At 41.4% G+C, this 22,379-nt stretch overlaps 1 protein-coding gene across 1 annotated transcript in view; it reads right to left on the reverse strand.

The window, feature by feature from the left end:
* Positions 1–1,125: 1,125 nt before the first annotated feature.
* The window catches only part of patj (PATJ crumbs cell polarity complex component), a 168,280-nt gene continuing 147,026 nt past the window's right edge, over positions 1,126–22,379 (reverse strand). Inside the window, exons 38-49 of the mRNA XM_051947482.1 lie at positions 22,226–22,332; positions 20,575–20,658; positions 15,149–15,342; positions 14,855–15,002; positions 13,854–13,940; positions 12,811–12,967; positions 12,685–12,722; positions 11,412–11,534; positions 11,092–11,196; positions 9,195–9,298; positions 8,986–9,109; positions 1,126–6,958 (exon numbers count right to left, since the gene is read on the reverse strand). Coding sequence (XP_051803442.1) covers positions 6,812–6,958; positions 8,986–9,109; positions 9,195–9,298; positions 11,092–11,196; positions 11,412–11,534; positions 12,685–12,722; positions 12,811–12,967; positions 13,854–13,940; positions 14,855–15,002; positions 15,149–15,342; positions 20,575–20,658; positions 22,226–22,332 — 1,418 coding nt within the window. The 3' untranslated portion in view covers positions 1,126–6,811. The remainder of the gene's footprint in view (positions 6,959–8,985; positions 9,110–9,194; positions 9,299–11,091; positions 11,197–11,411; positions 11,535–12,684; positions 12,723–12,810; positions 12,968–13,853; positions 13,941–14,854; positions 15,003–15,148; positions 15,343–20,574; positions 20,659–22,225; positions 22,333–22,379) is intronic.

The raw sequence follows: 22,379 nt of genomic DNA on the forward strand, positions 1-22,379 counted from the left end.
AGCTCCAACATTTAGACGACTAGCAGAAAATGGATCAGCAGCTGTTTGATTTTAGTCATTTTTGGAGCAAAAACGTTTACATTTCTGGTGTCATCATCAAATCAGCTCATCAGATTTGATGATTTTTGATTAATCTCTTTGTTATAAACCAGAGGGTCCAACATGAGGCCCGTGGTCCAAAAGTGGTCCTCCAGAGGGTCCAATCAGGTCCTCAAAGTGTAAAAATTACAGAGAAGACATTAACTGCAGATTGTAAATTAGTAAAACTATAAATTTAAAATCATTTCTAGACCATGGCAAGTTGTTTGGCTCAGAAAGTAAAATACTAGATTTCTTATTGGTTTTTTTGCCGTTTTGTGTCTCATTTTTGTAATATTTTGTCTGTTTTTGTTGTTTTTTTGTCTTTGTCAGTCATTTGTCACGTTTTTGTGCTTTTGTTTCCTTTTTGTCTCGCTTCTGTTTTAAATGTGAAACAAAGGAACCATTAGGAGTTGTGTTTTTTTATAGGGTATTATTCTGTGATTTTACTTGTCCGGCCCACTTGGGCTGAATGTGGGACTAAGCTGAACTAAAATGAGTTTGACTCCGCTGCTATAAACTGATTATCTTTTAGTTTCCGACCGTTGAATACGTCACATCGGGCTGATGGGGAGTCAGAAGAGAGAAAGATGTTCAGTTTACTGTCATAGAAGAAGAGAGAAAAGAGGAAATATTCAAATTTCAGAAGCTGTAGATTTAAAATACTCTGATGAATCGATTATAGAGAGATCATTATGGTAACTGATTATCTCGTTTACCAGATTTTAACACCACACTGAGTTCATGACTTCCTTTTGTCATGGAATTGTTAAAATCTGGTGAGTTAGTCTTCATGTATGAATTATATAAAACTGAACACTCTATTTTCTCAATAAATACCATAAAATTCCATTTTACTTATGTAATGTAAAAACTTTTTGCACTTACTACAGGTTTTTCCTTATGTCTGAATTCTTGCTTGTGTTTTACGTCGCTTTGGACAAAAGTGTCTGCTAAATGAAATTGTAGAATTGTAGAACTGTAAAACAAAGAGTAACCCGGCTGGTTTGTGACTGTGATAAATGTGACGTAAATAAAAACCCAAAGTGAAGCTGCAGAGTTTTAATTGTGATTTAAGACACACATCAGTGCTCATCATAACATAACAACAAAAAATACGTTAATTTCCAGAAAGGTCAAAAAATAAATTAAAGTTCATCTACTGTCGCTGCTACAGATAAAAAATTAAGACAATTATGAGGAAATAAAACGTGAACATAAAGTATTCTGCACTCATTGATATGTATAAAGTTCAGGAAGCTCTGAACAGATTATTTCCCTTCATGACGCCTGAAGCTGCTGCTGATCGATTAGACATCAATATATCTGAAAAGTCACAGCTGGAAAATGGAAGATTAGAAGCTACAGTGGGCCAACGTCCAGCTTGATCCTCTTGTTCTCCGTTAAATAGTCAGGTTCAATATTTAGATGTTTGCCAGCAGCTAAAGTACAAGAAACTGTTGTAAAGTTAACTAGCATTAGCCTTTTAATAAATGATCGGCTTTACAATAAAAACCAAAATGACAAAAATCAACAGTTTTACATTTACCCCAAATAACAAAACATGCTTCAAATTAAGAAGAAATGCTCCAATAACTAATGAATTTTACTATCTTCTGTGTAGTTTCATAAATGCTCATGGTCTTCAGATTGCTTTGTTCCATTTTGTTGACATTATTTAAGTTATGTTAGCTTGTAATGCTAACAGAAACAGAATTCTGAAATGGCGCCTTCTAGCCTAAATAAAGTGGAGTTTTTTATGCAGAAGGAAATAAAATAAGCTTCATAAACACGAGTGAACTGAACTAAGCTGAAAAGATTTTATGCTCTAATTCACAAAACTAAAGACATCTTTTCTGCACCTGAATCTGGAATTTATTGAGGCATGCTAGCGTGTATTGCTAATGGACAAAAGTGTGTGCAGGACGTTAGCTTTGCATAATCAAACATCTCCATCTCATTATCAACTGTGTGAATTTTACAAAACACCAATTTATCATGTGTCCAGACACAAATGAAACATAAATAAATGTACTAAAGACAAAACTTTTCTGCATCTTAAGGTGTCATTTGAGGTGCCATGCTAGTTTGTAATGCTAAAGGTAGAAATAGTGGGAAAGACGTGGAGTTTTGTGCGGGGATAATTTAAAATGTTTGCCACAAATACAAGTTAACTGAATCAAATGGTAGAACTTACAGATTCTACGTTTTAGTTCTCAAAATAAAAAATACCTTATTAATTTAAGGAGCTATGCTAGCTTGTAGTGCTAACGTAGAAGACGCCTGTTAGCTCAGATGGAAGCTGCTCAGTGTTTAGATGTTTGAACAGGACTGAACTAAAACAGGCACATTGTTTTCAGGCTGCTTTGTTTAATTTTGTTATCATTTTTTAAAGTTTTGTTAGGTTGCAATGCTAACAGAAACAGGAAGTAGACACGGGACTCTAAAATATCGCCTGCTAGCTTAAATAAAGGGGAGTTTTGAGCAGAAGGAAATCAAATGTGCTTCATAAACACGAGTTAACTGAACTAAACTGAAAAACTTAAAGATTTTATGCTCTACTTCACACAACTAAAGACGTCTTTTATGCACCTGAATCTGTGATTTATTGAGGCATGCTAACTTTCTGACAATAGATATTTATTTACACACAGTAACTGCTGCTAAATGACTAGCTAACTGAACTAGCTGACAAAGCTAGCATTAGCTCGCCAGAGTTTAGACCCAAATTCTAACAAATCCTGTTTAATGATGACATAAAAAATGACAAAACCTGAAAGTCTGAACCTTGACTTTAGATGATTTAACTCCAGATATTAGTTTTCTACTTTAAAAGCTCCTCCACACTCGGAAACATCTGGTAAACCTGACCAATCCAGAGCCGTTACATCAAACAGTTTCTATTTTCCTTCCAGTTTTTTTATTGAGAACAAGAGGATTTCACTGAATGCCGGTCTGCTGCTTTTACACTCAGACCTGTTTCTAGAAAATATTTAAAATCTCCACGGAGACACAAGCGTTTTAAATGTTCTCTCTATGACAACAATCATGTGGAAGACACTGTATCTGTTGCCGGGGGCGACAGGAGGTCTCCATGCCCACCAAGTCCTGAGGTTCATCTCCATGGAGACACGCAGTAACCAACATCTCGAGCATGTTGCTTAATGTGTAGCATGGATTCATTAGTGGAAGATAACGAGTTTGTTCACCTTTAAGTATCAGAGTTATGAAGAAAAACACAGAATTTATCCAATGATGGCACGTTTTAGGACTTTACAGAACAGAACTGAACTTATGAGACTGAACAGAACCTGTATGGAAATGTTTGTGGATCTAAAAGAACATTTTGCTGAATAAGTAAGTCTCTCTCATGAATGTTAGTTTCCATTTGTCCAGCGTCTGAAACGAAATTGTGCAGATTTTTGAAAAGCAAACAGCTGATTTCTTTTGTCCTCTAGATGCTGCAGGTTGTAATATCCACACAGATTTTGTGTTTCCAGTATTTGTGCCCATTTTTAAAAATGAAAATAACTTAACACTTTAGTTATCTTAGAAACGAATAAGCCTTGGGGCTGATCCACTGGATTTCCCCTCTTCCACCAAACGCACTCAAACATTTTTACATTGTGGCAAAATTAAATTCAACATTTTTCCCCTTCGTGTTAACTTTTAGTGCAACAAATTTAAAATAAAACAAGAGAATTACAGTTTAATCTCCCAGTGATTTTCAGACTCAAAAAATGTACCTCCAGTGAGCTTCAGTTCAGGACCTTCCCCCAAACAGCTTCTTCCACCACAGGAACCAGAGTTTAAACTCCAGGAAAAAAAGTCCGTTTGGTCAATTTCTTAGTTTCCCCTGCAGGACTTCAGAACCGACACTAGGTGGTGCTAACACGGACAGGAAGAGGCCCTTAGTCAGCGATTTGAGCCTTCCTGTTTCCATCGTGTTCGAGTGCACCAAAAATCAGAAGTTAGCAGACTCCAGTTCTACATAGGAAACAATCATGGAGGTTTGTTCTGTTGTTGACAGTGATGTTTGACAAAAGACAGAAAAATTTTGCTTGTTGTCTTCTCCAAGTTTAACCAATCATCTGTTCCCACACAGCAGTTTTTTAGGACCAATCAGAAGTACCCAGAGGACTTCCTTTTCTCCTGAAAACGGCCCTGAAAGAGGTTCTAGAGGACGGTTCCTGCAGTGGAAAACAGCATGAAACATCTGACTAGTAAAGGTCGCTGGAGCTTTTTGTAGAATTATTCCAGGTTGTCTTGTTTGTAGTTTTTGTCCGACAGTAATGATGGAGAGCAGAAGCAGCTTTTTGTAGCTGACAGGTCAACAGAGTTCAGGGACTTTGTTGTTGCTTTCTGTAGAGGATGAGATGGTCTGGTTCCTTTAGGGCAGCTTTAACATTCATGTTCCAACCACAGGAACCGTCTTCTAGAAGCACTTTTAGGGTCGTAGTTAGAGGGAAAGAAGTTCTTTCTCCAGGGTTAGGACCTGCTGAGTGGAACCCAGAACTGCTGGGTGGGACTATATGATTATTGGTCAAACATGAAGAAATGTTTTCAGACGTTCAGGATAAAAATGCTCCAACAAAAACTTTTTAATGGCTCTGAACAACTTGTGCAGGTCTGAAAGCTGATTGGTTAAACTTGGAGAGAACAACAAACCCAGTGTTTAATCTCTTCTCTAACGTCGCTATCAATAAAATCCTCCACATCGTCAAACACAGAAAGCCTCCTTTGTTCTATTTCCTGTGGAGACCTGGGGTTCTGTCCAGGTACTACTGTTGGTTGTTTGGTTTTCTCGGTGTTACGGCAAAGTCGTTAGTTCCTACACTGCATTGGAAACAAGGGAAGCTTTTAATAACTGGTGGACTACTTTACTGGATCCTCCTAGGTTTTGGTTCTGTTGTGGAAACATCTCGATACCTGGGAAAGTTCCTCAACCTCTCAGTACCGATTAGAAAATAAAGTCCAGTTCCGTCAGCAGCTGGTTCTTTGATGGTCTACTGGTTCTGAAACAGCTACAAACCAGATAACTGATGATATCTGGAACCACTTATCCGTTTATAACATCAGCTACTCCACAGCTAAGAGCTAATCAGGCTTTTAGCACAGGGGAGACGCTAAGCTAGCATGTGCAGCGGTCACACCTTTCCATCAGATCTTCCCTTTTTGTTCCTCTGGATCATAAAAGTCCTCCATCCTCAGATCGGTTTGTTTAGCTGGTCCAGGCTGGATTTAAGCGTCCGACTCCGTGTTCGTGCGTTTCAGAGGATTGTGTGAATCAGCAGATCTCAGAACAGAGCTTCTCAACCTTCATCAGCTAAAGAACATCAGGCCTCAGATCTCTCTTCTCTCTTTGTTCAATAGGAAATATTGAGAAGCCGTTGGGTGTATTTGTTCCGTCCTGCTGACTTCCCACCATGAGGCTGATGGTTGTTTTAAACACTAGCATGAAATCTAAAGCAGACGTTTGTGTTCCTCCCAACAGAAACTGAAACTACTGAAAACTTTAATGTCAAACAAAGTAGCTGCATCATTGAACGGCTGATTCAGTGTTTGGTCTTTAAAATGTTGGACAAAAGACAAAATAACCATCATTTAGATCAAGGTGATGTTTTAAAATGTCCTAAAGATGCAGTTCACATTTAAGAAACTGCAATCAAAGGTTTTAATAATTAATAGATTATGACGATATTTACACCTCTGGACAAATCCATTATTCAACTACATTCTTCTGCTTTTCATCAGGTCAGTGTTTTCATGTGTCCAAACTTTGCTTTTTGATCAAATATCTTTTAGCGTTAGCTCCTAATTAGCAAACATTAGCATGCTAACATACTAATACATACTAGGCAGGAAAAACTGCGTCCGTGTGTTTTGGAAACTGGTCAACTTTAAACTTAATGAATCAACTCACCTGTTCAAAGACCAGAGGAACCTACAGGAACCAGATGTTTAAGGTGGATCATCTGTCTGAGTGGATGGAGTTCTGGTTGACAAACCTAAATCTGAAGTTCTCAACGTTTTTCCATCAAAAACAAAGCAAAGTTTTAGAGCCCAAAGAGCTGATTTCTGCTGGGAAACACTAAATATAAGGAGATGTGAAGCTGTCATGAAGGAAAATACCCAAGTACTCGTCTACCAGAACCGGTTCAGGAAACTCTGTGACTGCAAGAAGCAAAAGCCTGCAGCTGAACAAGCGATCAACACCTGCCTGGTTCACATGAAGCTGTAGAAACCACAGGTTGGAGGTTTCTGCTACAGATTTGTGTAAATATGAGTCGCTTGGTTTGGTAGAAGGTTCAGATCTGGACCGCCTCTAGAACCAGAACCTGTCAGGTGGGACACTTTCATCACCAGGTGAGGATCCTTTACACCCAAACAAACGTCATGTGACCCAACATGTGGCCCCGAACCAAAGGTTGAGAAACTCTGTTAGCTCCATCTGCAGACGTCAGTGAGAGTCTGTGTTTGTGAGGGTTCAGCATCAGGTTTACAGAAAGTCCTCACAAACATAGAGAGACATGCGTGTTGTGTGTCTGTGTGTAGTTGTGTGTCTGTGTGTAGTTGTGTGTCTGTGTGTTTTGGCACCGTCTGATGCTCTTCCATTTTTTTGCATGTTGGGAAGTTCAGAGTTGACGATCATCGATGAAAGTAGTCCGACAGTCTGTGAACATGTCACCCGTCTGTTCATGTGTGTGTGTGTGTGTGTGTGTGTGTGTGTGTGTTATGACAGGACGTCCAGCGTGACGGTTCCTCTCTGTTTCTTCAGGATGGCGACGGCTTGTTCATGCGTCGCTCCCTGCAGACTTTCTCCGTTCACCGTCAGGATCTGGTCGCCTCGTTTCAGACGCCCGTCCACGGCCGCCGCCCCCTGAAACATGGAACATGTTAAGGCTGCGTGTGCAGGACGACACGCATGAACTGACGGTTTCCATGAAACCTTTACATTCATCAGATAAATTTAGCTGCAAAATCAACAGAAGTCCATCCATTTATTCACTGACGTGGATTCACATCTTATTAGACTTCACTGATTTCCTGCTGACTGTTGGTTTAAGAACAACTTTAAAGGCTTTTTCTGAGTGATAACAGCAGGTTAACCAGCTAGTTGTTAAAAAACACAGAAACAGAGAAACATTTTTGAAACACTGAAGCAAGAAGACGGCAGCATCTGAACTGTGTGAACCATAAAACGCTTAAAAAACGCAAAAATTAAACCATTTGTCAGCCCCCCCCCCCAAAAAAAGAAGTCACGACTCAAACAAAGGAGTCAGAACATCAGTACAAATAGAAACAAAAGAACCACAAAAAATTAAGAAACTCCTCAACAAAATAAATGCAGCACAGCTCAGAAACAGTGAACAGAGGTTGGTGGAGATCCACTCAGCACGGTGAAACATCTACAGATGAGGAGAGGAGGAGAGGAAAAGTCTGAAGACAGAAAAGCGTCTACGGTGCAGGATAAAAAATGCCCCTCATTTTCCTCTTGATTCTCAGTGGGGTTTAGGTCTGGTCATTCAAGCACTGTGATGGGCATCAGACCAGGTTCTGGTGCTTCTGGCGGTATGGGCAGGGCCAGGTCCTGCTGAACTAAGCGGCTAAGTTTCTGTCTCTCCGTACAAACCTCCCTTTTTTGTCTTGGAACTGTGGCCACAAAAAAACAAAACAAAACCCCTACAGGCTTCCCATGTCTGTGGCTCAGCTCATGGCTCAGCTGGAGCTGCACTGGCTGGAGGCTTTGGTTTAATACCAGAGCCATGTAGCACTGACTGTCGGGTGCATCTGGTGGAAAGTACAGATCCTCAGCAGAAGGAGTCATGAAGTCCTCTAAAACATTCTGGTAGACTGTTGTGGTGACCTTGGATGTAAGAAAGCAGAGTTCACCAACACCTGCACCCCAGATCATGACTGACTGCATATTTCACACTTGACCTCAGCAGCTTGGGTTCTGTTCCTCACCCGTCTTCCTCCAAACCCTTGGACTTGATTCCTGAATGAACGGCACACTTTACTTTCATCGGAAAAGAGGCCCTTGGACCACTGGCCAACAGTCCAGTCCTTCTTCTCCTTGGCCCAGTTGAGACGCTTCCTGCTCAGGCTCAGAAGTGGTTTGACCCGAGGAACCCAACAGTTGTAGCCCGTCTCCTGGATGTGTCTGAATGTGGTGCTTTTTGAAGCTGTGGCTCCCACCTCATTCCACTCTTTCTGGATCTCTGCCACATTCTTGAATCTTCTCTGTTTGATCGTCTGAAGCCCACGGTCGTCTCTTGTGCTGGTGCATCTTCTCCTGCCACATTCTGCCCTCCCACTAGACTTTCCATTGATCTGCTTGAACAGCCAGCCTCCTGAGCTGTGAACTTTTGTGGCTTACCCATCCTATGGAGTATCAGTGATGCTCTTCTGGTCAGTTGTCAAGTCTGCAGTCTTCCCCATATTGAATCAAACTCAGACAATTGAACCAAACTGAAGCAATTTAATGCCACCTGAGTTTAGTAGATGATTAGTGTGTGTCACTCAGTTTAAAACATTCATGCCCTGCAAAAGTTGGGCTGATTTCTTGACAGTATTCTTTTTTTTGAATTCTTGTTTTCATGGGTTTTATGAGTTGGAAGCCCAAATTCTATAAAATTAAACCAATAAATACTTGAAATTGTTTAATTGTGGGCCCTGACTCTATAATCTATGAAAGTTTAGCTTTTTGAATGGAATTATGGAAATAAATAAACTTTTCCACCGTATTCAAATTTTTTGGAAAGGGTCTGTAAATGCAGCACGGCTCAGAAACAGAGAACAGAGGAGCAGGTTATTAGAGACACATCAGCATGGAGAAACATCTTTCTACAGCTGAATGAACAAACAAACAAACAAACGACCATGGTGGTAAACAGTGACTCCCACCTTGCTGAAGACTGTCTTGACGTAGATGGGCAGGTCTCCATGTGGACTCCCGAATCCTCCCACGATGCTGAAGCCGAGTCCCTCTGAGCCTTTTTCCAGACTGATGCTGCGAGGACGAGGCCCTCTGATTGGGAAGAGGAGGAAGGGGGAGGAGTCAGACTCAGGTGAGTGTTACCTACATGTATGTAAATATAATCACGCGTTCTCACTCTGGATCGGCTGTGTTTGTGTCAGTACTCGCTGAAACACCAGAGCTGCTCGACAAACTCTCCACCTGAGAGGCGATGGCGCTGATGTTGGTGTCGGCCACAACCTGAGATACAAACACACAACGAGGAGAAGGAATAAATGACAAGGAATCACAACGACACACCTGAACAATGTCCTGTCTGGTTGGAGCTGCAGCCCTGACATTATGATATTTAGTTTTACAGGACATTTTAGCAGATGACTTAAATACACCGCTCATTCAAAAAAAGTTACACATTTTAATATTTTATTGGACCACCTTTAACTCTGACAACGAGTCAGGAGAGTCGGACAAAGTTTTCTCCAGAACATCCCAAAGACTCTCAGTGAGGTCTGGACTCTGTGGAGGACAATCCATCTCATGCTCCCTGATCCACTCATTCTCAATGTGAGCCCATGAATCCTGGCATCGTCATCTTGGAACATGAAGAAAAACTCCACTGATGTAAAGACCTGGTCATTCTGTATCTTCAGGTATCAGCTGACCTCATTCTTTGGGAACATAACGTTGGTGAACCTGACCAACCTCAGATCATAACCCTAACCCCCACTAGCCATGATGAGGGCATCACTTCATCCACCTCTCTTCTTACCCTGATGCCCCCATCGCCTGGTTTATCTTTGACTCCTCTGGGTACTACTGTCAGGCATGGAGGTGGCAGTATCATTATAATATCAATTAAACTGACTCAAGCCTGGGACAGAAAGGTGACAAATTTAGTTGTCTTTCTTTCTTGGTTCTCCAGGTTCTTGATGGGTTTAAGTCAGGACTTTAGGAAGACCAGTGTAGGACCTTCATTCTAGCCTGATGGAACCATTTCTTTAATTCAATTCAATTTTATTTATATCGCACCAATTACAGTCAAACTGTCAAAAGGCGCTTTACAGAACCCATATGCCTGACCCCCAGACCCTCACGTCTGATGTGTATTTGGACTCATTGTCTGGTTGAAATATCCAACTGTGTCCAAGATCAACCTTCTGCTGATGGTTTTAGGTTAACCTGAAGAACGTGGAGGTGATCCTCCTCCTTCATTATTCAGTTTACTTTGTGGAAAGCTCCAGTTCCACAGAGTATGATACTGCTACCACCATGCTCGGTGGTAGGTTTGGTGTTCTTGGGGTTAAAAAAAGTCTAAGACCTGCCTAAGACAGTCTGAAACCAGTCCTCAAAAAGTCTTAAATTAGGACCAAAATCAAACCCAAACTATTCCTAAAAAAGTCCAAGACATTGTAAAACCAGTCTTTAAAAAGTCCTGATAAGGTCTAAAGCCAGGACCAAAATCATACCTAAACCAATCCAAAAAAACATTCAGAACCAGTCAGAATCCAGTCCTAAAAAAGTCAAAAACCAGCACAAATTCAGGACCAAAACTAAAGCTAAACCCCATCACTCTGGAACAGGGTAAACCTGGACTCATCAGACCACATGACCTTCTTCCATTGATCCAGAGTCTAATCTTTAAGCTCCACAGCAAACTGAAGCTTTATTCTTATTATCATCCTCACTGATCAGTGGTTTTCTTAGAGCTACGGCTGTTTAGTCCCAATCCTTTGAGTTCCCTTCATGTGGAAATGTGCTTACTTTCACTACTAAACAGCCGTTACTTCTACTGTTGCTTTCCTACGATCATCTAAGAGTTTGTTCCTGAAGATGATGGTTCTCTACTATCCTTCAGGTATAAATGACGCGTTGTACGGTTGTTAACCTGATTTTAGTAGTTTTGTCTCCTTAGTTGCTTTCTTTGCTTGATGCAGGCCAATAATATCACTTCATTTTGGTTGCACTGCTGTGTTTCAGGTGTGCTGCTGTGTTTTGGTTGCGTTACCGTGTTGCATGTTGCGTGTGTGTTGTACCTTCAGTCTGATGTTGCCGTAGCTGTTCTTCAGGATGGTGACGACTTCACTGTGAGACAAACCGTCCACTGACTGACCGTTAATACTGACCAGACGATCTCCAACCTGAAACATGAATGTTTCCATCACAACCTTCATCTAACATTTATCTAACCTCAGTCTCACCTTTTCCCACCTCAACAGCTTCTATCTAGCCTTAAACTAACCTTAGTCTAACCAAACCATAATTTTATCCTCCACACCAGAATCTAAATCTCCTCGAGATCTGAGGTAGTTTCCTGGTTTTAGGTGAAACCCAGACAGAACCAGACTCTGGTCACCTTTAGTTGGTGTGTCTTGGCAGCCACTCCGTTGGCCTGGATCATGGCGATGAAGATGGGGATGTCTCCCAGAGGGCTGCCCTTCCCTCCTGCTATACTCACCCCGAGGGAGTCGGTGGGGCTCTAAAGGGGAAACGGAGGGAACCAATCAGAAACAAGCAAAAAGATGGTTCTGGACTCTGTTTAAGAGTGGTTTTGGACCTTGTTAAGGACTGGAGTTGGACTTGGTTTTAGACTGCATTCATCTCAGGAGAAAACCAGTTTGAAACTGGGTTTGAGCTGGTTTTAGAAGTGAGTTTTTCTAACTTTTTGACTGGTTTTAGATTTTTTATTTTGAATGCTGTTTAGGGTTGGACTTTGACTTGGTTTTAGAATGGGTTTAACCCTTTAAGCTTCAGTCAATTCCAGCCGTTTTCAGTACAAAAAATCGCTAATATTCTATTTTTAAATAAAAAAAATTACGAAAAATACGGGGAATATTGGACGCGCATCGGGAGGTGCATTTCCTTGAAAACGACCGATTCGGGGATTTTATACCGACTTCAGGACATGTTTTGGACAAAATAGTTTACTGGCTTGTGTCATCTGATGTAAAAGGTTGGATTATGGCCGTTTTTTGTGGAATCTTTTTTTCTGTGTGTAATAATAAACCCGGAAATGTGAGTCGCGCTGTGTGCTTTGAAGCCGTGTATAGAGAACGGATGGATGAATATTTGTTTTTGTCGGACAAATGTGTTTTTCTCACCCGCTGTGGTAATCGCATCTGAAAGTGGTTTATACCGGCGGATTCATGAGAATCTAAGCTTTCCATCGGTGTATAGTGTTTGTATAATCGTGTTTGCAGCCGTCGGACATTCTTGAAATTCCTATGCAAATTAGTAGGTGTACCGCCGGCGGTACACTGAAGCTTAAAGGGTTAAGGTGGGTTTGGACTAGTTCTGAATGTTGGACTGGGTTTGCACTTAGTTTGAGGATGTGTTATTGACTGGTCTTACAGTGGTTTCAGATGCTTTCTGGGACTGGATTTGGATTCAGTTTAAGCCTGGTTGTAGACTGGGCTTGGACTTGGTTAATGGTTGGTTTGGAATGTGTAGGACTGGTTTTAGACTGGTTTTGGTTCCTGTTTTAGAGAGGGTTGGATTTGGCTTGGGACTGATGTAGGACTGGGTTGAATGCTATTTAGGACTGGTTTCATACTGGTTTAGGACTAGTTTGAACTGGAGGTTTGGCACCTGCAGACCCATCAGAGGGAACTTTAGCCCGTCAGACTTACCCTGGTGATGTCCACAGTTCTCAGACCTCCATCGACTCCTGCAAACAGAAACACAAACTGATCAATAGAACTGATTCCTGCTTCGATCAATACCATCAGTAATCAATCAAGTGTCCATGTTGGTACCTGGACTGTTGGTGGAGGAGGAAGTGATGTCACTGGAGGACTTTGTGTTGTTGTTGAGGGGCAGGACGGGGGTGGAGCTAAAGGTGTCAGGTGATGTCGGGGTCTGAGTGAGGGGCGGAGCCAAAACACCTGAGCTGTTCCCGCTGACATGACTCATCTGAGAGGAGCAGAAGAGTTTTATTGATCATTATTTCTGACTTTCATCGAACACGTTTCATTGTTCTTTGTAAACCAGAGAAAACCTTCTAGTGCTGCTCTCTGGAGAGAAGATGTGTTTAAAGGCCTTATTTAGCCGTCACATTAGTTCAGCTTCCTCCAGGTTCAGCCTCCTTCAGTGTCCAGGAGGAAACAGGCTGTTCACACCTCCAGTAGGTGTAAAATGATCTGCATCCTGCTGGAGTACAGTCGGTCTCCTCCCAACTCCCAGATGGTCACTTTTAAAGTCCTCCTGATAAAGATTTGGCTCCTATAAACTCATCTCTGTGTACCAAAGGTTCACATTTAGAAGGTTTTCCAGGAAAAGGACTCTGTAACGATGGATTTATCCTGCATTTGGATGTCATTTAGGACTGGTTGTAGACTGGTTTAGGACTGAGCGTGGACTTGATCCAGACCTGGTAGGACTGATCTGTACTATTCTGGACACAGTCTCCTCCTCTGAGCTCCCAGATGGTGAACGTTCCACCTCAAAGTTCTTCTGTTCGACAATTTAACTCCTAAAAATTAATCTCAGAGTATCCCAGTTTCATAAATAGAAGCTGTTTTCATGAAAATGTTCCCTTTCTGCCAACACATGTCCAGATGGATCTCCACAACGCTGCTTCCTCTAGAAGATCTATGAAGTTCCTGATTGGGTTTACTCGCTGCAGCTCAGAACACCAGCTCACCTCCAACTCTGATCTGTAGAAATAATCTTAAATTCACAGTTTTTTCTTGGATGCTGGTTTGTGTCTCTTTTTTTATCTGTCCATTCAGAACCACTAACCGTCCCTTCAGACAGAACCTCTGGACCAGAACCTCTGGACCTCCAGCATTGAACTCACCTGACTTCCCTGTGAGTTCCGTCTGGATGAGATCCAGGAAGCAGCTTTGAGTCGACCGAGTTCCAACAGAACTGGACCCCGAACACACTGCAGGATGTGAACAGAACAGATATTGATCAGTTATTGATCAGTGATCAGTGGTTCTGCTGTTCTCAGTGTAAAAACAAACCTCGCCTGTTACCTGACAGACAGGAAGTAGAAACTGCTTGGACGCTCCAGCATAGTTTTAATATTAACACGTCAACACTCCTGATCTACTGATGAACCCTCACAGAGGTTCTGATGTTGATTCAGGTTCACATGCATTATTGTAACTTTAACTTTTTTGTGTCACTTCCTGTTATTAGTTGTGGTTTTTCAAGCAGTCATAATAAACTGGGGCCTCGTCCAGGATACAAAAGTAAAGTTCAGTACAGTATTAGTATCTTCACTGTGTTTATAGTGGGGTATTAACACTTTTACTGCCTCTACATTGTGGTCCTAGTACTTTTAGTGCCTCTACATTGTGGTATTAGTACTTTTACTGCCTCTACATTGTGGTATTAGTACTTTTAGTGCCTCTACATTGTGGTCCTAGTACTTTTACTGCCTCTACATTGTGGTATTAGTACTTTTACTGCCACTACATTGTGATCCTAGTACTTTTAGTGCCTCTACATTGTGGTACTCGTACTTTTAGTGCCTCTACATTGTGGTCCTAGTACTTTTAGTGCCTCTACATTGTGGTACTCGTACTTTTACTGCCACTACATTGTGATCCTAGTACTTTTAGTGCCTCTACATTGTGGTACTCGTACTTTTACTGCCACTACATTGTGATCCTAGTACTTTTACTGCCTCTACATTGTGGTACTCGTACTTTTACTGCCTCTACATTGTGGTCCTAGTACTTTTACTGCCTCTACATTGTGGTCCTAGTACTTTTACTGCCTCTACATTGTGGTACTCATACTTTTACTGCCTCTACATTGTGGTACTCGTACTTTTGTACTGCGTAGTACCTTGAGGATGGCGGCTACAGCTTCCTGTGAGGAGTGTCTGGTGTCGTCTCCGTTGACCGACAGGATCTGATCGCCCTGCATCAACCGACCATCCAGCTCAGCGGCGCCCCCTCTGACCACATCTGAGATAAACACGCCACTACCACTTCTGATGCACAAACACACACACAAAAAGACACAACACAAACACAGAGACAGACAGACATGCACACAATGTTGGACACATGAACTACACGACCAACCAGGCCCGCCAACACTCTGAACTGAGACCCTAGGATGTGATTTAAGGCGGACCTCTTCCCCACGATGCTGAGCCCCAGCCCTCTGCCGCTCCTCTTCTGCAGCTCCACCTTAAACACATCCAGGTTCTCCTCGTCCCGGTACTGGGCCTCGTCCCTCAGAACCATCAGTCGGACCTTCGCTGGCGTCTGACGCAGAGCGGCGATCGCCTCCTCATGAGACGCCCCGCGGAGGTCCACGCCGTTCACCTCAACACACACAGAAACCCGCATGAACACACACATACAGGTACAGGTGTGTATCAGAGTCTGTCCAGCAGGGGGAGACATCTCCTCTATAATACTGCAGTCCTTCTGGTCACTATGATACAGTTTTTAATGTTCCATTACTGCAGACAGAAGTGAATGTAAGAAGCAGTAAAACCAGCAGCAGACATCAGACAAACATCCCATAATATCTCAGATCTGAGCAACAGAACCAGAACATCACAATGGAACTGAATCATCCAAGTGAATCTGGTCTCTTTGTAGTCATATTGTATCTCTGTGGTTGTTTTGTGTTTATTTATAGACATTTTGGTATTTTTGTGGTTGTTTAGCATTCTCTTGTGATCATTTTGTGTCTTTCTGATTGTTTGGTGTCTTTTTGCAATTGTTTTGTATCTCTTTGTGGTCATTTTATGTTATTTTGCGTCTCTTTATGGTATCTTTCCTCTGTAGTCACTTTGTGGTTGTTTTGCGATTGTTTTGCTTCGTTTTGTAGTAGTTTTGTGCCTCTCTGTGGTTGTTTTGTGTCTCTTTGTGGTCATTTTGAGTTGTTTTGTAGTTTTGTGTCTCTGTGGTCATTTTGAGTCGTTTCGTAGTTCTTTTGTGTCTCTGTGGTTGCTTTGTGTCTCTTTGTGGTCATTTTGTGTTGCTTTGTAGTTTTGTGTCTCTGTGGTCATTTTGAGTCGTCTTGTAGTTGTTTTGTGTCTCTGTGGTTGCTTTGTGTCTCTTTGTGGTCATTTTGTGTCGCCTTGTAGTTGTTTTGTGTCTCTGTGGTCATTTTGAGTCGTCTTGTAGTTGTTTTGTGTCTCTGTGGTTGCTTTGTGTCTCTTTGTGGTCATTTTGTGTCGCCTTGTAGTTGTTTTGTGTCTCTGTGGTCATTTTGAGTCGTCTTGTAGTTGTTTTGTGTCTCTGTGGTTGCTTTGTGTCTCTTTGTGGTCATTTTGTGTCGCCTTGTAGTTGTTTTGTGTCTCTGTGGTTGCTTTGTGTCTCTTTGTGGTCATTTTGTGTCGCCTTGTAGTTGTTTTGTGTCTCTGTAGTTGTTTTGTGTCTCTTTGTGGTCATTTTGTGTCGCCTTGTAGTTGTTTTGTGTCTCTGTAGTTGTTTTGTGTCTCTTTGTGGTCATTTTGTGTCGCCTTGTAGTTGTTTTGTGTCTCTGTAGTTGTTTGTGTCTCTTTGTGGTCATTTTGTGTCGCCTTGTAGTTGTTTTGTGTCTCTGTGGTTGCTTTGTGTCTCTTTGCGGTCATTTTGTGTCGCCTTGTAGCTGTTTTGTGTCTCTGTAGTTGTTTTGTGTCTCTGTGGTTGCTTTGTGTCTCTTTGTGGTAATTTTGTGTCATTTTGTAGTTGTTTTGTGTCTCTGTGGTTGTTTGTGTCTCTTTGTGGTCATTTTGTGTCGTCTTGTAGTTGTTTTGTGTCTCTTTGTGGTTGTTTTGTGTCTCTTTGTGGTCATTTTGTGTCGTCTTGTAGTTGTTTTGTGTCTCTTTGTGGTTGCTTTGTGTCTCTTTGTGGTCATTTTGTGTCGTCTTGTAGTTGTTTTGTGTCTCTTTGTGGTCATTTTGAGTTGTTTTGTAGTTTTGTGTCTCTGTGGTCATTTTGTGTCGTCTTGTAGTTGTTTTGTGTCTTTGTGGTTGTTTTGTGTCTCTTTGTGGTCATTTTGTGTCGCCTTGTAGTTGTTTTGTGTCTCTTTGTGGTTGCTTTGTGTCTCTTTGTGGTCATTTTGTGTCGCCTTGTAGTTGTTTTGTGTCTCTTTGTGGTTGTTTTGTGTCTCTTTGTGGTCATTTTGTGTCGTCTTGTAGTTGTTTTGTGTCTCTTTGTGGTTGCTTTGTGTCTCTTTGTGGTCATTTTGTGTCGTCTTGTAGTTCTTTTGTGTCTCTGTAGTTGTTTTGTGTCTCTTTGTGGTCATTTTGAGTTGTTTTGTAGTTTTGTGTCTCTGTGGTCATTTTGTGTCGTCTTGTAGTTGTTTTGTGTCTCTTTGTGGTTGCTTTGTGTCTCTTTGTGGTCATTTTGTGTCGCCTTGTAGTTGTTTTGTGTCTCTTTGTGGTTGTTTTGTGTCTCTTTGTGGTCATTTTGTGTCGTCTTGTAGTTGTTTTGTGTCTCTTTGTGGTTGCTTTGTGTCTCTTTGTGGTCATTTTGTGTCGTCTTGTAGTTCTTTTGTGTCTCTGTAGTTGTTTTGTGTCTCTTTGTGGTCATTTTGAGTTGTTTTGTAGTTTTGTGTCTCTGTGGTCATTTTGTGTCGTCTTGTAGTTGTTTTGTGTCTCTGTGGTTGCTTTGTGTCTCTTTGTGGTCATTTTGTGTCGCCTTGTAGTTGTTTTGTGTCTCTGTAGTTGTTTTGTGTCTCTGTGGTTGCTTTGTGTCTCTTTGTGGTCATTTTGTGTCGCCTTGTAGTTGTTTTGTGTCTCTTTGTGGTTGCTTTGTGTCTCTTTGTGGTCATTTTGTGTCGTCTTGTAGTTGTTTTGTGTCTCTTTGTGGTTGTTTTGTGTCTCTTTGTGGTCATTTTGTGTCGTCTTGTAGTTGTTTTGTGTCTCTGTGGTTGCTTTGTGTCTCTTTGTGGTCATTTTGTGTCGTCTTGTAGTTGTTTTGTGTCTCTGTGGTTGTTTTGTGTCTCTTTGTGGTCATTTTGTGTCGTCTTGTAGTTGTTTTGTGTCTCTTTGTGGTTGTTTTGTGTCTCTTTGTGGTCATTTTGTGTCGCCTTGTAGTTGTTTTGTGTTTCTGTGGTTGTTTTGTGTCTCTTTGTGGTCATTTTGTGTCGTCTTGTAGTTGTTTTGTGTCTCTTTGTGGTTGCTTTGTGTCTCTTTGTGGTCATTTTGTGTCGTCTTGTAGTTCTTTTGTGTCTCTTTGTGGTTGTTTTGTGTCTCTTTGTGGTAATTTTGTGTCGCCTTGTAGTTGTTTTGTGTCTCTTTGTGGTTGTTTTGTGTCTCTTTGTGGTCATTTTGTGTCGTCTTGTAGTTCTTTTGTGTCTCTGTGGTTGCTTTGTGTCTCTTTGTGGTCATTTTGTGTCGCCTTGTAGTTGTTTTGTGTCTCTGTAGTTGTTTTGTGTCTCTGTGGTTGCTTTGTGTCTCTTTGTGGTAATTTTGTGTCATTTTGTAGTTGTTTTGTGTCTCTGTGGTTGCTTTGTGTCTCTTTGTGGTCATTTTGTGTCGCCTTGTAGTTGTTTTGTGTCTGTTTGTAGTTGTTTTGTGTCTCTTTGTGGTCGTTTTATGTCGCCTTGTAGTTGTTTTGTGTCTCTTTGTGGTTGTTTTGTGTCTCTTTGTGGTTGTTTTGTGTCTCTTTGTGGTCATTTTGTGTCGTCTTGTAGTTCTTTTGTGTCTCTTTGTGGTTGTTTTGTGTCTCTTTGTGGTCATTTTGTGTCGTCTTGTAGTTCTTTTGTGTCTCTGTGGTTGCTTTGTGTCTCTTTGTGGTCATTTTGTGTCGCCTTGTAGTTGTTTTGTGTCTCTGTAGTTGTTTTGTGTCTCTGTGGTTGCTTTGTGTCTCTTTGTGGTAATTTTGTGTCATTTTGTAGTTGTTTTGTGTCTCTGTGGTTGCTTTGTGTCTCTTTGTGGTCATTTTGTGTCGCCTTGTAGTTGTTTTGTGTCTGTTTGTAGTTGTTTTGTGTCTGTTTGTAGTTGTTTTGTGTCTCTTTGTGGTCATTTTGTGTCGCCTTGTAGTTGTTTTGTGTCTGTTTGTAGTTGTTTTGTGTCTCTTTGTGGTCGTTTTATGTCGCCTTGTAGTTGTTTTGTGTCTCTGTGGTTGCTTTGTGTCTCTTTGTGGTAATTTTGTGTCATTTTATCGTTGTTTTTGTGTCTCTGTGGTTGCTTTGTGTCTCTGTGGTAATTTTGTGTCGCCTTGTAGTTGTTTTGTGTCTCTGTGGTTGCTTTGTGTCTCTTTGTGGTCATTTTGTGTCGCCTTGTAGTTGTTTTGTGTCTCTGTGGTTGCTTTGTGTCTCTTTGTGGTCATTTTGTGTCGTCTTGTAGTTGTTTTGTGTCTCTGTGGTTGCTTTGTGTCGCCTTGTAGTTGTTTTGTGTCTCTTTGTGGTTGTTTTGTGTCTCTTTGTGGTTGTTTTGTGTCGTCTTGTAGTTGTTTTGTGTCTGTGGTTGTTTTGTGTCTCTTTGTGGTTGTTTTGTGTCGTCTTGTAGTTGTTTTGTGTCTGTGGTTGCTTTGTGTCTCTTTGTGGTCATTTTGTGTCGTCTTGTAGTTCTTTTGTGTCTGTGGTTGTTTTGTGTCTCTTTGTGGTCATTTTGTGTCGTCTTGTAGTTCTTCTGTGTCTCTTTGTGGTTGTTTTGTGTCTCTTTGTGGTCATTTTGTGTCGTCTTGCAGTTGCTTTGTGTCTCTTTGTGGTTGTTTTGTGTCTCTTTGTGGTCATTTTGTGTCGTCTTGCAGTTGTTTTGTGTCTCTGTGGTTGCTTTGTGTATCTTTGTGGTAATTTTGTGTCATTTTGTAGTTGTTTTGTGTCTCTGTGGTTGCTTTGTGTCTCTTTGTGGTAATTTTGTGTCGTCTTGTAGTTGTTTTGTGTCTCTTTGTGGTTGTTTTCTGTCTCTGTGGTTGCTTTGTGTCTCTTTGTGGTCATTTTGTGTCGCCTTGTAGTTGTTTTGTGTCTCTTTGTAGTTGCTTTGTGTCTCTGTGGTAATTTTGTGTCGCCTTGTAGTTGTTTTGTGTCTCTGTGGTTGCTTTGTGTCTCTTTGTGGTCATTTTGTGTCGCCTTGTAGTTGTTTTGTGTCTCTGTGGTTGCTTTGTGTCTCTTTGTAGTTGTTTTGTGTCTCTGTGGTTGCTTTGTGTCTCTTTGTAGTTGTTTTGTGTCTCTTTGTGGTTGCTTTGTGTCATTTTGTGGTTGCTTTGTGAGTCTTTGTGGTCATATTGCATTTTCTTGTGGTTGCTTTGTGTCTAATTCATTTAGTCATTTAGTGTCTTTTTGTGGTCATATTGTGTCTCTGTGGTGGTTTACCATCTTGTTTTGCTTGTATTTGTCTCTATGCTGTCTCACTGTGAAAGTTTTCCTTTTTTGTGGGTATATTGTGTCTCTCTGTGTTTGCTTTGTGTTACTTTGTAGTCATTTTGTCTCTTTACTGTTGTTGTTTTCTGTCTCTTTACAGTATCTTTCCATCTTTATCAGGCCTTGGCCTTGCTGTCAGATGTGGTAAACTCTGATGTGTTTCTACTTCCTGTTAAAGTACTAACAGTAACCACAGTACCAGCAGTAATACTTGCAGTAGCAGCAGTACTACCACTGGCAGCAGTCAGTACCTCCAGTATCTGGTCTCCGGCCCACAGACGTCCATCTCTGGCTGCAGCTCCTTCTTCATAGACCTCATGGATCACGATGGCGTCCTGGTAGAGAGAACAGGACAGAGTTTCTACCAGTCTGTTAAAGTTCTGTTAATTAGATCTGCTTCAAACCAAGTCAGGACTGTTTCTGACTACATGCACCCAAACCCACATGAATATTCTGACAACTTCCTGCAACAGATGTGTGTGTAACCAGTTTTTATTTGTCTTGTAGGGGTCGTTTTGTGTCTTTTTATGGTCATTTTTCATGTCTGGTGTCATTTTTGTGTGTCATCATAAATGATTTGGGTCTTTTTTTGGTTCTTTTGATACTCTCTGTCTTCATTTTGTGCCATTGTATGGCTCATTTACACCTCATTGTCGTCGTGTTTTTGCATCTCTTTGGGGATTTTGTGTCTCTTTGTTTGTTTTTCTGTCTCTGTGGTTCTTTTGTATCTCTTTGTGGCCATTTTATGTCTATTTGTGGTCGTTTGATGTCTCTTTGTGGTCAGTTTGTGTCTCTGTGGTTGTTCTGAGTCTCTGTGGTTGTTCTGAGTCTCTTTGTCACCTTTTTCTGTCTCTGTTTTCAGTCTCTTTGTGGTTTGTTTGTGTCTCTTTGTGATCATTGTGTGTCTATTTGTGGTCATCTTGTGTCTCTGTGTTTTCCGTCTCTTTGTGGTTGTTCTAGATCAGGGGTCGGCAACCTTTAACACTCAAAGAGCCATTTCGACCCGTTTCCCACAGAAAAGAAAACACCGGGAGCCGCAAAATCCTTTTGGCATTTAAAATGAAGACAACACTGCATATATCACTTTTTTACCTCTATGCCCTTGTTAATCAGTCGTGGTTAATTAATTACAAAGCCTCTAATTAGATAGATTCATTTTTTTAATTGTGTCCTTCCACTAATATTTATCTTAGTTGGTTAATGTCATTTTTGCTCCTGGACCTCATATGTTACTTAATGTTAGCTGGAAATCAATATTTTGTGAATGTCTATTTAACTTGTAAATTCTATTTATCTTTAGCTAATAACTTTTCTCCGGTAAGTCGCTGCCCTATTTTCCAAGACGACACTCCTCTGACTCTCTGACCTGCTGCCTGGATGTGACATCGAGACGTGTTCTTGTGAGTAACCTTAGTACTCGTGAGTACTTTTGACTCAAAGTCGTGTCTTTCTTGGAGTGGAGCTTTAATATACAGGCTTGACATTCTTGAGTACAAAACGATGTGAAACTACAGGCGTTGCTTCTCCATCTTCTTTGCATTAACTTTGTGCTCTCGTGTCCCAGGGAAAAAACCCCAGCAGCACATCCGGTGGAGTGACACGTCAAAATAAGAGCGGTAATTTCACAATAAAACTCTCTATATTAAAATGGATTGAAACGCGCCTGAAAGGCAGAACAATTTATTTTCCAAAGTTACAGGGAGCCACAACAGAGGGCTGAAAGAGCCGCACGCGGCTCCGGAGCCGCGGGTTGCCGACCCCTGATCTAGAACTAGAATGGCTTTATTGTCATCATACATGACATGATGAGTTTTGTGTCTCTTTGTGATCATTGTGTGTCTCTTTCTGGTCATTTTGCATGTCTTTGCGGCTGTTTTCACGTCTGTGCTGTGTGTGCGTTACCAGTTGTGTGTCTCTTCCTCCCACTATACTGAGTCCGAGTCCTGATCGTCCTTTGCAGATCTCCAGCAGCGTCTCCTGACCAGGAACCACCAGACAGCAGGACGGATCTGAGGAGGAGGAGAGCAGGTTACTGTCGTGTTACCGCTGGTGGCAG

This window comes from Acanthochromis polyacanthus, chromosome 4 (assembly GCF_021347895.1).
Source record: "Acanthochromis polyacanthus isolate Apoly-LR-REF ecotype Palm Island chromosome 4, KAUST_Apoly_ChrSc, whole genome shotgun sequence".
Classification (NCBI taxonomy): domain Eukaryota; kingdom Metazoa; phylum Chordata; class Actinopteri; family Pomacentridae; genus Acanthochromis; species Acanthochromis polyacanthus.